This window comes from Pipistrellus hanaki (genome assembly GCF_964339955.1).
Source record: "Pipistrellus hanaki genome assembly, chromosome: 2".
Taxonomy (NCBI): domain Eukaryota; kingdom Metazoa; phylum Chordata; class Mammalia; order Chiroptera; family Vespertilionidae; genus Pipistrellus; species Pipistrellus hanaki.
The window spans coordinates 105334202-105350855 of NC_140504.1; the positions used below are offsets into that span (position 1 = coordinate 105334202).

The 16654-nt window shown below is 37.3% G+C and overlaps 1 protein-coding gene and 1 pseudogene across 2 annotated transcripts in view; one reads left to right on the forward strand and one right to left on the reverse strand.

The window, feature by feature from the left end:
* ATR (ATR checkpoint kinase) overlaps nucleotides 1–16654 on the forward strand; it is a 181471-nt gene that overhangs the window by 111910 nt on the left and 52907 nt on the right. The window contains exons 25-28 of the mRNA XM_084872405.1: nucleotides 8022–8142; nucleotides 9417–9554; nucleotides 11312–11522; nucleotides 15019–15197. Coding sequence (XP_084728531.1) covers nucleotides 8022–8142; nucleotides 9417–9554; nucleotides 11312–11522; nucleotides 15019–15197 — 649 coding nt within the window. The remainder of the gene's footprint in view (nucleotides 1–8021; nucleotides 8143–9416; nucleotides 9555–11311; nucleotides 11523–15018; nucleotides 15198–16654) is intronic.
* Nucleotides 464–4443, reverse strand: LOC311616711 (serum response factor-binding protein 1-like; annotated as a pseudogene). Its single transcript has one exon. The product of its transcript is annotated as a serum response factor-binding protein 1-like (transcript).

The following is a 16654-nucleotide window of genomic DNA, read 5'->3' on the forward strand; positions in this document are numbered from 1 at the left end:
GCTAACAAGAATAACTTTTAGGAGAGGTGATCTATTTTAAATAGCTAAAATTTCCTTACATTTTTCTATTATTATTTGAAATGTACCTCAACATTTATTTTCAAAGCAAAGAAACACTTTTCTAGTTAGATACATTTCATGATAAGCACAAATGAGGAAATCTGAGAGTTATAGTCTTAAAATTCCCTTATGAAGGGAACAGTTTGGCTCTAGCCAGTTTGGCTCAGTGGATAGAGCGCCGGCCTGCAGACTGAAGGGTCCCAGGTTCGATTCTAGTCAAGGGGACATATTTCAGTTGCAGGCTTGATCCTGGTCAGGGTGCATGCAAGAGGCAATCAGTTGATGTGTTTCTCTCACATTGATGTTTCTCTCTCTTTGTCTCTTCCCCTACCTTCCACTCTCTAAAAATTCAATGGACAGACTGTTGAACCTCAGAGGGAAGACAGGGGAGGGTGGGTGGGAAGTGATCAACCAATGAACTTGTATGTATAGATGCATAAACTGTGACACAGACTATGGGGTGGTCAGGGCTTGGGGGTGGGGACAGAAACTGGGAGGGATTAATGGGGGGAAAAGGGAACCTATGTAATACTTAAATTTTTTTTTAAAATAAATAAAATAATAAATCAGTGGAAAAATATCTTTGGGTGAGGAATAACAAATAAACAAACAAAAAGGAACAGTCTGAGCATATTTTTAAAAACCAATTTATGAGCCTGGTCAGCATGGCTCAGTGGCTATGTTGACCTATGAAACAGGAGGTCAAAGTTCTGATTCCCAGTCAGGGCACATGCCCAGATTAAGTGCTCAACCCCCGTGTGGGGTGTGCCTGGAGGCATCTGATCAATGATTCTCATCATTGATGTTTCTATTTCTCTCCCCCTCTCTCTTCCTCTGAAATAAAAACCAATGTATGCAGTTGATTAGTGGAAGGTTTGTATAAACATAACATGAGCACACTTAAAAAAGAGAAATAAAGACAACACAAACTTATTCTAGGCCCCTCTAAAGAGACTTCTTCAAATATGAGTTTAAACACTGGGCTGGTAAAAATCAAAAAGAAGAAAAAGAATTTTTAGATGGAAAAGTTAAAAAAAAAGGTACTAATCATTCATCAGATGTTATTTTCCCCCCTTAAAACACAGCGATTTTTTTTTATTGTTTTGCTTCCCGTGATGATGCTGAGGCAGCTATGTCTGTTTTGTATTTTCAGGTCCTCTTTGTGCACTTTTAAAACTGGTCCTTGAGCTGACATTCATTTTGCTTTTCTCTGAGCCTGTTCTCTGTAATTTCTTTTAAAGTCTTTAGAGCCTTTGGAAAAGCTGTGATTCAAACTTCCTTGCTTGTGTACTTGGTTCGTTTTTGTCATTTTTATACCCTGATGAGTTTCAAGTATATCTTCTTTAGGAAATACTTGATGGGGATTTGTTTCAAAGCTAAAGCATGACAACTGCTTTCTTTGTTTCATGTCTGTCTGACTTTTCCAGTGAAGGAATAAATCACCACTATCACTGTCCTCAGACATGAAAGATGCCGGGGTTCTTGTTCTGGCATTAAGAAGGGTTCAGCAATCTGGAGAAAGGCTGTGTGTAACTTGAGTAAGAGTTCAGAGATGAAAGATAATTTTGAAAGGTATTGGGAGTCAGAGGAGCCTAGCTAAAGAAACTAAGTGCTCTTTGTCTCAGGACCTGTTGCTTTTTATTAGCATAAATTGTCCTAAGGCAAGGTGGAGATATACACTTCTAAGGGTAGATTGGGGAATAGCTTAAGGCTGTTCAGGTGTTTGGCCAGTAGGAGGCAATAATATGTAGATCAAGATGCCTTGAGCTGTCTGGTAGCAAACAACCATCCTTTTCATGTTTGGGGAAATGCCTTTCAGCCATTCCCAACAGGTGATAACATATGTGACTCAGCCCTTATTGTCCCCAAGTTCCATCAACCTTTTTTTTTTTTTTTACTTATTTATTTTTTTTAATATATTTTATTGATTTTCCACAGAGAGGAAGGGAGAGGGATAGAGAGCTAGAAACGTCGATGAGAGATAAACATCGACCAGCTGCCTCCTGCACTTCCCCTACTGGGGATGTGCCTGCAACCAATGTACATACCCTTGACCAGAATCGAACCTGGGACCTTTCAGTCTGCAGGCCGACACTCTATCCACTGAGCCAAACCGTTTTCAGCTCCATCAACCTTTTGATGAAACTCTTGCAATTATGACATGCTGCTGGAAATGCCTTCCAACAGGAAGACTGTAAAGCCTTTCTTCTATGCTGTCATCAGGATACTTCTCTTATTCATGTAATTCATCATCACTATTACCACCAAGTGAGCTATCGGACTTTTTTCGTGTGGTTTGATAAAACATTTTCATTTTGGGGTCAGCAGGTGTCTTCTGGGATTCAGAGGGAACTACAGAATTCTTTAGTGGAGAATTTGGAATGTATATTGTTTTGGTTCCATGTTCCATCATGGCTTCTGAACTATTTATCGGTTTCATTGCCAATATTTTAGCTTCTTTGTCATTTTACTCACTGGTAATAGTTCCTTCATGCTGTGTACTAATGGCATCATCACTTGGAATGAATTTCGTCTGAAGCATGTTTTGATGACTTAACTTCAGTATCATTTTGTCTTGGGTCTTTAAAGGTTTTGACACAAGCTTTTAGCACATCTGTTTTTCCTTCAGAAGAGGGTACATTGATAGTCTGGCAATTGCTTCTTCAGTCACATTAGAATCAGGCTTTTGCAATTTTTTTTTTTTTTTTTCAAAATTGATATCATCCCCAAGAGCAGATTTAGTTACTATACTGGGTTTCAATTCCTTCATGGCATGATTTTCTTCAAGCAATTGTCGATCTTAAATTTGGTTTTTTTAAAAGTGCATCGTTAGCACTCTTCCTTGACTTCAGTTTGCCAACACGCCTGACAAGTTTTGGGGGTAGCCAAAACCAGATTCTCTTCCCTTCTTTTCTTATCTTCACAACCTCATTATTGAGGTTCAGATTCCCCAGTTGAGACATGGTAGATCTGAGAAGAGGATCCGCTGCTGCTGGCATATGAATACCTCTCCCTCTATTTTTATAAAAAGTATTTTCTTCTCAATTTTAGTAACTTTGTTAGGACTGATTTAAATAGCTAAATTATTAATTATTTAGAAATTATAATTTTAGGTAGTCTAGGCCACATGCTAGTTGAATATGTGACCTTGGATAAATTATTACTTTGAGTCTTACAACAATGTCTTGTAGTAAAATCCTATCTAATAAAAGAGTAATATGACCATCACTACAACACACAAGTTGGCTATCCCCATGTGTACTCAGATAGCCAGCAGGAGAGGGCAGTTGGGGGCAACCAGGCTGGCAGGGGAGGGCAGTTGGTGTTGACCAGGACTGCAGGGGAGGGCAGTTAGGGGTGACCAGGCCTGCAGGGGAGGGCCGTTAGGGGCAATTCAGCTGGCAGTGGAGCAGTTAGGCGTCGATCAGGTCGGCAGGGGAGTGGTTCGGGGGTGATCAGGCTGGAAGGTAGAAGCAGTTAGGGGCAATCAGGCAGGCAAGTGCATGGTTGGAAGCCAGCAGTTCTGGATTGTGAGAGGGATATGCAATTGCCTATTTAGGCCTCATCGTCTGCCATGTGGGATCGGGCCTAAATAGGCAGTTGGACATCCTTCAAGGGGTCCCAGATTGGGGAGGGTGCAGGCTGGGCTGAGGGACACACACACCCCCAGGGCATGAATTTCATGCACCAGGCCTCTAGTCTATAATAATAAAAGGGTAATATCCTAATTAGACCAGATGTCCTTCCTTCTGTACAAAGCTACAGCGGGTAGGGGCCAAGGTAGTGGCAGTAAGGGCCTCCGGCTGTGGTGACAGTGGGCAGGAGCCGTGACAGAGGCTGCAGAGGCTCCCAGCCATGGCCGGTGGGGGCCAGGGCCAAGGCCCTTGCACGAATTTCATGCATTGGGCCTCTAGTCCTATATACTAAAAGGCTAATATGCAAATCGACCAAATGGCAGAATGAATGATTGCTATTACGTGCACTGACCATCAGGGGGCAGATTCTCAATGCAAGTGCTGCCTCATGGCATTTAGTGCATTCCCATAGGGGGAGCAACGCTCAGCCAGAAGCCTGGCTCAAGCCTGGAGAGCGTAGCGGTGTTCTCAGGAGCCTCTCCCGCCTCCATTGCAGCACTAAGGATGTCCAACTCCTGGCTTAGGCCCGCTCCGTCTGGGAAGTAGGTCTAAGCTGGGAGTCAGATGTTCCCCGAGGGCTCCTGGACTACAAGAGGGAGCAGGCCAGGTTGAGGGAACCCACTGGTGAAAGAATACGTGCATTAGGCCTCTAGTTCTTTGATAAGAAGCAGCATTTCAGCCTAAACTGGTTTGGCTCAATGGATAGAGCATTGGATTGGGGACTGAAGGGTCCCGGGTTCGATTCCGGTCAAGGGCATGTACCTTGGTTGCTGGCATATCCCCAGTAGGGGGTGTGCAAGAGGCAGCTGATCGATGACTCTCTCCCATCGATGTTTCTAACTCTCTCCTCTGTACAAAATCAATAAAATATATATATATTAAAAAAAAGAAGCAGCATTTTAGTGGTCATTTATAAGATTGATATTAGCAAAGCAATGAGAATTATTATGATCCTTCTACTTTTATGTCTGAGATCTTGAAGGAACCTTTAAGAGGTCTCTCAGTGGTGGAAAGTTAGGAGATATATCTGGCTGGGATCTGCTCATTGAAATTGTACTCATAAAAATAAAAGGTCATTAGAGGGGCAGGTTTTTTGTTTTTGTTTTTTTTAATATTTTATTGATATTTTACAGAGAGGAAGGGAGAGAGATAAGAGAGCTAGAAACGTCGATGAGAGAGAAACATCGACCAGCTGCCTCTTGCACACCCTCCACCGGGGATGTGCCCGCAACCAAGGTACATGCCCCTGACCGGAATTGAACCTGGGACCTTTCAGTCCGCAGACCGACGCTCTACCGCTGAGCCAAACCGGTTTCGGCTAGAGGGGCAGTTTTAATGGAAATTTTTTGAAAGTTTTTGTATAAAACACCAAGATGCCCAGCTGATGTAGCTCAGTTGGTTGAACATTGTCCCTTGCACTAGGAGGTCTCAGGTTCCATTCTCTCTCAGGGCACATGCCCCGATGCTGGCTTGATCCCCCAATAGGGGACATGCAGGAGGCAACTGATCAATGTTTCTATCTCTCCCTCTCTGAAATTAATAAAAACATATTTAAAAACAAAATAAAACATTAAGATGCCAGATGAGAAATAGGTCACTTTTATAACTTGATATTTGCTTCATAGGGCCTGGGAATAATAAAGAATTTCCTAAAACGATATTTTTGTTTTTGGTGCCCTAAATTTCTATATTCTCCTTTAATATATATTTTTTTCAGTTGGGGTATTAATATGCAATCACTAAAATTAAGACTGTCTTTGGTAGATTTAATTTTAGAACTTATAGGTCAACTACAGTTTAAAGTTGCCATCAAAATAATTTTCAGAAAAAAATTTGGCTGTGGCTAAGTAGAATCTGGCTTGAATACTACTACTAGTAGTTTTCTTGCTAAGCTTATTATAAAGCTTGGTAAAATCATCTGGAGAATTATATTTAAGATTATTCAAAATAGTGATGGTTAATTAAGAGATTATTGAATTTTCTGGTTTTTTTATAGATTCTTAAAATATGGTGAAATATGTAATGTTTGCTGGGGACCTTGAGTATAGGGCATTTATTATATTTCTCATTTCCTAACCTTAATTGGAGATTGACAAGCTCCCCTCAAAAGCTACACTCATGTAGTAAGGTAAGAGCTATTTGAACATGTTTAAATGTTAATGCTGAGGAGCAAATAGGGTCATATTGAAGTTAGAGAGGAGAATTGATCATTGATATAGTCTGAGGATAATAGCCATATTGCTAATGGGTGATTAGACCTAGAAGAAATAAAATATTTTCCTCTTAATAGGGGAAGATTAAATGATGGCTATAACTCCGCTAAGTTTACAGATGTGATTGTGGGAAGCAATGGTTTATTTTCTCCGTGAAATATGAGGTATAGAAAATGACACTGTTTGTGCAAGTGGCTGTGGAGCTGGTATAGATATAATTGGGAGAGAGGATTTGACATAGCCACTGGAGAAAACAAGAGAGAGCTAATATGCAAAACTCAGAAGGATTTCTGGGCTGCAGAAAGATGCACCAATGTTAAAAATTAAGAATATACAGTAGTACTGCCCTCAAGCAATTGAGTGTTTTTCTGCTATTGGTCCAGTGGCCTGGATATCATTATAGTGAAGGCAAACATTTAGATTGACTCAGGGTTTGGAGATTGGCAAATGAGTACAGCTGGTAGAGACAGTATGGCAGTGGAATGGTAGAGGATGTTATCAAGGGAGTGCTTGAAGTAAAGGACCATGAAAATCAAGCTGCTTGGGGAAAGAGGTAATGAAAAGAAGGTATTATATATCGATAAGGAGAGTTTAGTTGGGTCAAGGCATAAAAGATCTCAGTGAGAGGGAAAATCTGTATTAGAGTAACTGGATAAAAGAACTGGAAATTTGGGAAACTATAGCCATAGAGTAAAGTGTTTAAGTATTTCATTTTGGTGGTGATGAAGTTTCTTTGTAATGGCTAGGGTGTCTTGATAAAGTAGAGGAGAAAGTCATTGAGAAGTTTCAAGTTTGATTAGATATCCATCCAGACATTGAAGCCACTCAGGATGATAAGACTTGGAGAAGAAAGAAAACACTGAGCATTGTACTAAAGTTATTAATGAGCTTAATAATCAATGGATTTGGTAGATGCCATTAATGAGGAATAGAGAAGAGAATAGTATTCCTGAGTGACTTGAAGCTCAAAGGAAATGATCTTTCTTACAGAAGATAAGGGCATTTAAAGGATCTGAAGAGTACTGAGGAAGAGGAGGCCAACTGGAATCTGTTGAAGTATTTGACGTGTATTAAGAATGACCTCCCTGTGAAAACTGGTTTGGCTCAGTGGATGGAGCTTTGGCCTGCAGACTCCAGGGTCCCAGGTTCAATTCTGGTCAAGGGCATGTACCTTGGTTTCGGGCACATCCCCAGTGGGGGACGTGCAGGAGGCAGCTGATCGATGACTCATCGATGTTTCTAACTCTCTATCTCTCTCCCTTCCTCTCTGTAAAAAATCAATAAAATATATTTTTTTAAAAAGAATGACCTCCCACTCCACCATTAAAAAGAATGTAGAAAAGCCCTGGCCAAGTAGCTCAGTTGGTTAAAGCCAATATTGCAGGTTCGATTCTGGTCAGGGCACCTACAAGAATCAACCAATGAATGCATAAATAAGTGGAACAACAAATTAATGTTTATCTCTCTCTTTTTATCCCTGTCTCTCTTCCTTTCTCAAAATCAATAAGTAAATTTCAAAAGAAAGATATAGGAAAAGTAGTATCTTTAATTAGATTTCAGTAAAGACAAAGCACTAGTGGGATAGTCAGTGGAAGAGTTGATAGTTTCTTTAACTTTTTATATTAAAGAACTCTTTGTTTTTTTGTTTTTATTTAAATTCCTTTATTGACTAAGGTATCATATTTGTCCTCATCCCCCCATTCCCATCCCAAATCCCTCCCCAAGGATGCCCCCACTCCCACCCCCCGTTGTCCATGACTACTGGTTATGCTTATATGCATGCATACAACTCCTTTGGTTGATCTCTCCCTCTTACCCCCACCCTCCCCTACCTTCCCTCTGAGGTTTGACAATCTGATCGATGCTTCCCTGTCTCTGGGTCTGTTTTTGTTCATCAGTTTATGTTGTTCATTATTTTCCCTAGATAAGTGAGATCATGTGCTACTAGAAATACACTTATAAGAACCGAAAATGAGAGAAGCAATAATGGTTATGCTGAGAGGCAAATGAATCAGTCTGTAGTGAGTTTCTTTCTGGGCCAACATTATTAAAGATCTTAACAGATGGTTATATAATTACATTTTTTTCAATACACAAATTTTCAAAATTACAGATACAAGAGTTCTCAGAAGTCAACAGATTGGTCTGGAGTAAAGAAGCCAATTTACTTAAGTAAATTAGGTAATAACTTTGCAGAATGGTCAGCATCTTGGGCAGGTTATCTTATAACAAAGGTAAGAAAATTCTGTTAAGAATTTGTTCCCTGAGCAGAAATTCTAAAGGAAATGAGAACATATGTCTGAATACATCGCACACACAGGAGGCATTGAAATATTTGTATTGACAGTGATAGAAATTTTTGTAGAAAATATTTACTAATAAGAGTAACAATTTCTCTATTGCTACCAGTTTCTGAGTAAGGAGATCACTGTTTTATCAAATTACTATGGTCTTAATGTGTTTGTAAACATTATTACTTTATGTTTGTTCATTTTAAGTTGTAAAATACTGTTTAAAAGGAAGTTAATGCTTTATCACAGTATATTACATAATAAAATGATTCTTTATGTAATAAAAGATATGTTTCCTTTTATTTGTTAATTTTAAAAGATATACAATTTGAACTTGCCCCAAAATAAAAATAAACATTTTAAAAAGTTGAAATTTTATGGAAAAATAGAGGTATAGTTCTGATATGAAATTTTTACATGCCCACAGATAAAAAGTTATTCTGTTTTCCAAGAAAATATTTAAAATCCACAACTTTTTAAAAATTCATATTTTTCTTAGTGTTTAAATATTATAATAATGTATATTGGTAATATAAAGAAAATTTCTGTCATTTTTTATAAACATACTGAAAATATATGTGAAATGTAGAGCATAATTTCTAACAATGGAATTTTTTAGGTTTTTTTTTAAGTGAAGCATTTATATTTGAAGAAGGAAAGCTATAAAATTTTATAAGAGAACAGCACGATAAGTAAATCAAAGGTTAGGTCATATTGATAAAATTTTACTCTAACCCCAAGTAATTTAATTTTCTATTAAAATTTTTTTCTCCTATAGTTAATAACTGTTTATTACTTATTAAAATGTTAACCATATATTTAATGTGTTGGCCCAAAGCATTCTTTTTGGTTATTTTACTCATCTATGTGCTCAGGAAATCAATGCTCTAAACTTAATGTTAGCTAAGTAAAATACACTGTAATCAAGGAGAAGTTACTCTGTAACCAAACATGGTACATTATGAACTATAAGGGATGAGGACCCCTTATACTGAGGTAGTTGACAGCCCAGGTATCTGTATTGCCTAAGGAGATCTCAGTAGTTCAGGCACTTGAGGATGTTTAAACTAAAGAGAGAGGCAGAGATCAGAAAGTTACCTCGGTTGAGTGCATATTCCTCTCTTTCTATAAGAGAGTGCCTACTCTGCAATAATAATCTCAAATGTTTTTCTTTGACATTAAAATTACTCACTTTCCCTCAACCATTGAGTTTACAGGTTCGGCATGATCTTGCCAGTAAAATTTTCACCTGCTGTAGCATTATGATGAAGCATGATTTCAAGGTTACCATCTATCTTCTTCCACATATTTTAGTGTATGTGCTGTTGGGTTGTAATCAAGAAGATCAGCAGGAGGTGAGAGAGATTATTTTACTTGGGTCTCTTTGTCCAAACATTTGTCCAATATATTAGGTACTTAATAGTAGGAAATGTAAATCAATACTATGAATGTACATGTCTAAAGGCATACAATATCCTTTTTAACCTTTTATTTATAAAAAAAAATATACCCAAATATTCACAGAACTTTTGAGAAGGATACATAAGAAACTATTAATAGTGGTTTTGCTGGGAAAATGGTACTGTGAATTAGGGTAGGGGAAGGGTTATATTTTATTATTGATTTTTATAATATTTTATAAATTCAAATTTTGTAAATTCAAATGTGTGTGTGTGTGTGTGTGTATGTACATACATATAGCACTTTAAAATCTTACTTTTTAATAGCAGAAGTAACATATTACTATGTTCTTGATGTAAAAATTAAAATTATACAAATAAATCAAAGTGTTCTCTTATATTACTATCCTAATCCGAAATCCTCAGAGGTCATTACTGCTAATTAATTTGATGTATATTTTTTTCAGGCTTTCTTTTTAATGCAATTGATTCTGTTTTTTTTTTTTTTTTTATGGTAGTATCATATTGTACTTATTGTTCTCCAACTTGCTTTCTTTAATTAATTAATTGAAACGGTGTGCTACCTTTTATTAGTGCTGTATAATATATTTTCATTTTATAGTTGTACCATGATTTATTTAAATATTGCCATCTACCTAATAAAAGAATGACATGCTAATTGACTGTACCTTCATGATGCCCACCAGCCAATCAGGAGTGAGTATGCATAATTAACCCAACAAAGATGGTGGGTTAATTTGCATACTCAGGCACTGGGGGTGGGATGCTTGCGTTGTATCCTGGGGATTGAGCCTAAACTGGCAGTTGGACATCCCTCTCACAATCTTGGACCACTGGCTCCTAATTGCTCACCTGTCTGCTTAACTGGTTGTCCCTAACTGCCCCCCCCCCCCCCTTGCCAATCTAATCATCCATCACTGCCTCTGCATGCTGGCCTGAACTGCCTCCCCTACATCCCGGTCGACCCTAACTGCCCCCCCCTCTGCCAGCCAGGTTGCCTCCAGCTACCCTCTTTCTGCCATCCTGGTCACTCCTAACTGTCCCCTTCCCTGCTGGCCTGGTCATCCCTTACTGCACCCCCTTGCCTGCCTGGTCACCCCCAACTGCCCTGATCTGCCAGGCTGGTCACCCCTAACTGCCTCCCCCTGCTGGTCTGGTTGCCCCCAACTGCCTTCCCACTGGCCTAGTCACCCCTCACTGTCCCCCATGCCAGCCTAGTCGCCCCCAACTGCATCCTCCCACCAGCCTGGTCCTCCCTCCCCCATGGGCCTGGTTGCCTCTTACTGCCCCCTCTCCCCCACCAGCCTGGTCTCCCTTAACTGTCCCCTCCCCCACTGGCCTGGTCACCACTTACTGCCCTCCTCCCCCAACCCTGCACTAGTCTGGTTGTCTCCAACTGTCCTCCTCTGCTGACCTGGTTGCCCTTCATGCCCCCCCCCTCGCCCCCACTGGCCTTGTCTCCCCATGCAGCCTGTTTTCAGTCATTTGGTCATCCTCACTTACCCCCTTGCTGGCCTAGTTGCCCCATGTAGTCTGCTCGTTCAGTCGTTTGGTCATCCCCCACTATTCCTCTTGCCAGCCTGGAGGTAGCTAGTCATCTTGTGAGGGGATGAGTGTTAATTTGCATATTGCCTCTTTATTATAAATGATTATTATGTAGACATATTATTTATAAAATTATTTCTTCTCAGGTTTATACAGAAATTATGGCAGTTCTAAAGCATGATGATCAACATACTATAAATACCCAATACAGTGCATCTGATCTGTGTCAACTTAGTACACAGACTGTATTCTCCATGATTGACCATCTCACACAATGGTCAAGACACAAATTTCAGGCACTGAATGCTGAGAAATTTCCACCAAGCAAATCAAACAGAGATAAGGTAGACTCAATGGGTGAGTCATAACTTCTGTTTATTTTTTAACCTTAATTATTAACAAATTAGCTCCTTTCTGTATCAATTCTATAATTTAAGCATTAGCTTTTAAAATACCTATATATTTTGCCTTTTTTTTTTCTTGGCTTTTTTACTGAGAAAATGTAGTGAATTTATAATTAGAAACTTCTCTTTAAGTTCTCAGTGTCATTTCATTGGGAAGACACATACCTAATTTTCCTTTTAAAAAATAGTATTAATATTATATTATCTCTCTTAGTAGATTGAGGATTAAATAAGATGGTGAATATATAAATTGTAAAGTGTGAAATGAATGCTTACTTAATATTGTTACTAACCCACTCCTTACTGTTAACTCATTTACTGCATGCTACCTCAGTTTATTTGCATGTATATACATATATATCTGCGTATACATATATATGTAGTGAAGTGTTATTTGTCCTTTTACACTTATGAAATATAGTAAATCCTCGATTCTGTGGATGTCTATTTTAGTATATGTACTGCTGAAGAGAGTGCTGTGACCTTGATTAATGGGCAGAATTTTCAGTCTATATGTCATAAGTGAAAATTAATACCTATTAATTTTTAAATGCTTTTAACCAAGATTTGTTTAAAATTAAATTAACAAATTATTTGTTTTGTTTTGTTATTAATTCACTGTCATTTTTAACAAATTACATATAGGCCATTTGTTGGAAAAAACTCTGAGTAATTTAGCTTATATAAGTAAACTAGAGGCCCATTGCAGGAAGAGTCCTGCAAGAATAGGGCTTCCTCAGGCCTATTCCTGCAATAGGGCTTCCTGTGGCCTGAGCGAAGCCCACAGAAGGCTTTGCCCTTTTCTCTGCTGCCTTGCTCCCTCCCTTCTCTTCTGCCTCGCTCCCTTCTCTGCTGCTTTGCTCCCTTCTGCAGTGCGAGGCTTCCTTCTACACTGTCTTCAGTCTTTGCTCCTCTCCTGTATATTGCAAATTAACAGCCAGCTCTGTTGGATTCATTTGCATACTCGCTCCTGATTGGCTGGTGGGTGTAACAGAGAGATGGTCAATTTGCATGTTTCTCTTTTATTAGTGTAGATATTACATATCTACAACTGTAGTCTACATATTTAAATCCAAGAGTCACCCCTGTAAATGTTCAGAGAATAAGCACATGATCATGCTGCATTGCATGCAGTAATTGGTTCTATTGTCACCAGGCCTGACTTTTCTGCTGCAGCTTTAACTCCTGCAGGCTGATGTTTCCAGTGCAATAATGCACACACCAACCATATGCATTTGATAATTCAAGGCAACTGGTAAATGCGCATGTCTACTAGATCTATTCGGTATAAATTTAAAATTACAGTAATACATGTAGAAAACTTTTTGTGAAATTAAACTTTTTATTTTATACCTAATTTTAATTACACAAACATGTCTACATAAGTAAAAACAGGTAAACTAATTTGTCAATTTTTTAACATATACATTCCGAAAACATATATTATTATATAATGGACTTTCAGCTTTCACAGACACACTTTCTTGCTCAAATTAGTCCTTTACATCAAGGCTTTATTATACTCCTTGCAATCTTTTTCACAATTAACTTGAATTTCAAAAGAGGTTTTAATTTCATTGACTTTTTCTTCAGTTCATTCATTTTATCCTTTTTGTTTTCCTGTCTCTGGCACTGTTTGGTATCTAGCAATTCTCCAGATGTGCTTAATACATGTTACTACACTACATCCTGTTGTACTTACTACTGTTCTAGTTTTTTTCCTGTGATATTACAATTCCCACTAAGGTGACTAAAAGGAAAATTTTACTAGAGCTAGAAATGACATATGCCTCTCTGATATGGGCAGTTGGTGAGAAGAGTTATGTTACTAACCTTTTTTTTCATTATTATTGCAAGTAGATGAAATATGTAATCTGTCTACTTCTGTATATCTCAGCCATTTTAATGGATAGTATATGTTTCCCCCCCAGGATTTGAGGCTAATTGAAAAAAACAACTGACTAACAACTCTTAAAGAGGTCTTCACTTACCCAGTTCTCAGTTTCTGAGTGTTTCTCTCTTGTACCTATACCTATGGAAGCACATAGTTTATTTTTGTAAAATTTTTGAACTGGCAATAATTATCTATTTGGGAGAAGTTTTTTTCCCTCTGGAATATGGGTAATATAATTTACATTAGTTTATTGCTTAAATGTTTGTTCTTGTTTCTACATGTGAAAATGGGACTATTAAACCAAGTATGAACTCTGTTATCACCATTTGTAACATTTGAATGAAAATTATAAATTTTAACGGCAGTATTTGTAATACTTCTAAAATATAATATCTTTAGCATTTCTTATAATTTGAAATGATATACAAATATTGATGGAAGTAAGGAACTTATTTTAAATATAATTTCTCCTAAATTTACTATCATGATTTTTTTAACTTTTGGAAGAATTCATTTCTGTTTCCTGTTTTCTACATATTATTATGATTCATTATTAAAAATAATATGCCTTAGCTGGTTTGGCTCAGTGGAGAGTGCATCAGCCTATGGACTGAAGGGTCCCAGTTTCCATTCCAGTCAAGGGCACATGCCTGAGTTGTGGGCTTAATGCCTGAGTAGGGGGCATGCAGGAGGCAGCCAGTCAATGATCCTTTCATCATTGGTGTTTCTATCTCTCTCTTCCTCTCCTTTCCTTTCTGAGATCAAAATAAAAATATTTTAAAAATAAATAAATAATATGTTATAAACAAGAATTCATAAAATAGGGGTGCAGGCAGAGGGGGTTAATGGGGGAAAAGGTGACATATACTTTCAATAATAAAGAATTATTTTTAAAAATAAATGAAAGATTTAAAAAAAGAATTCACAAAATGGACTGCCCTCATTTAGAAGCTTCCAACTTATGTTTTTTCTTAAACTGCTGGAAAAAAGTACCCTTTTAAAATATATGTGGTTTTACTTCAAAGGCACTTGTACTTTCAGTTTTCATTTTAATAGTTGATAATGGAAATAGTTGAATATGGCAGGCAACACAGGAAAAACATGCTAGATTGTTAATAAAGAAATCTGAACTTTAAAATTAAAAAGGTTACTTTAGTATTTCTGCTTTTTTCTACCAATAATTATATTCTATCAGTTTTTTTAGAGGTATCAATAATTAACTCATCTTTGTATCTTTTGTATCATATTTATATCTCTTCTACATTTAATATATTTTTATAATTAACCTTCACAACACAGTAAAGAAGGCAGGATAGATAATAATATTTCCCTTTTATTTATGAGGAAACGAAAGCTTAAGTAAGTTAAATGGCTATCCAAAGCAAACTAAATAATAATAGTGAAGTTGAAGCAAGAATTCTCTGAACAATCATCTTGTTGATAGTTTTGTTAGTGATATATATTGAATTTAAAATAAGAAAATTGAAATTAAAATTAACACTTAAAATTTTATTTTGTAAGTCTTTAATTATTTAATTATCTTTTCATAATCTAGTATCTACTGTGGATCATGAAGACTATCAGAGTGTAACTCGTTTTCTTGACCTTATACCTCAGGATACTCTCGCAGTAGCTTCTTTTCGCTCTAAAGCATACACAAGAGCTGTAATGCACTTTGAATCATTTATTACAGAAAAGAAGCAAGATATTCAAGAGCATCTTGGATTTTTACAGGTTTGAAATTTATATAGTGAGTTTAATAATGTTTATTGGCTGTCTTTTTTATGAGGAAATGAAATATTGTTCATTTTATGGAGTGTTTTAGATGCTGTGCTAGGAACTAGATATTTATAAGTACTTTAGAAACTTACAGATTAGTGGAGAAAGATAAACACCAACTTGGTAATATCTTAAGTATAGTGACATAGATATGCCCCTAGGAAAAACATTTAACTCTTCTTCTTTGTAGGGTATGGTAAAAGATGGGAGTGTCTGAGAAAGGGGTGAATAGGGCTTCATGAAGATGATATCTAAGGGGTCTTAAAGAATGAATGAATGATAGACAAAAGGAGGAGGCAAGACATTCCAGTCAGTGGCATCCCTATGGATTTGAGAAAGAGTGCCTATATGGAATGGCAGAGGAAAGATAAATCACAGACAACTTCTAAGTTGCCCAAGATTCTTACAGGATTTGAACCAGGGAAGTGCTTTAGTCAGAATGGCATTTTAGCTAAATGCCAATGGCAGTCATGGAGGAAGGACTTAAAAAGGGCTATAATTTAAGGCAAGCAGACCATTATTATTGTGAGAAACATGGGCTTGAATTTGAGGTTGGGTGGGTAGGGGGATATACTGATTGTAACAGGCATCAGTCTTGGCAATGCTGGTGAAAAGTGGTTTAGGTGATAATGTTATGACTATTTGGGCAAGAAAAGAGACGAAGGGCACGTGGGGCTAATGCAATGGGACTTAAATAAGAGGTCAAAATTGGTGGGCTTTTTGCAGGAGAAAAACAAAGTGTGGTGCGAGAACTGGAAAATTAGTAGCTTGTAGTATAAAGGGATAAATATTAGCCCTCTCCTGTCATTGTTTTCTTTCTTATCTAGTTTGAGTCTTTCGTTCATTGTTAAAATCATTCCCTTTACAAGGACATTTAACTCCCTTGTCTTTCTTCCTTCTGTATTATACTCACTTTGTAAAACTTCATCCCTGAATAAATGCACCAAATCTGCCTTCCCAGTATCTGCATGTAAGCAGTTGAACATTGCTGGAGAAAAATATCACAATCACAGAATTGGTTTTTAACTGCTTTTAAGTTTATAATAAGCTTGACTCTTTAATACTGACTTCAATTCTTCTAAATGTTTCTCTAGTAAACCCACTTTTTCCCTCTTCAAGATAACCTTTCTTCATTTCTTCCATCTCATTTACTCTCAGCTGATGTACCTGCTTGATTGTTCATTAGGAAAATAGAAACCAAATGTCTTGTCAAATCTGAAAGCACACTGGCTATTGCACCATATTCTTTTCCTTCTCTTCTGTTGTTCCTAAGAAAGGATTCCCTGTCAAAATTTAATCCTCTTATAGTTTCAATTTTTAAGGATTTCACTCCTTCAGCTATTTCTGCATTAACTAGTATTAATTTATTTTTCAGCCAGAGTAGATAAGTATATAGACATGCTCTGATATCT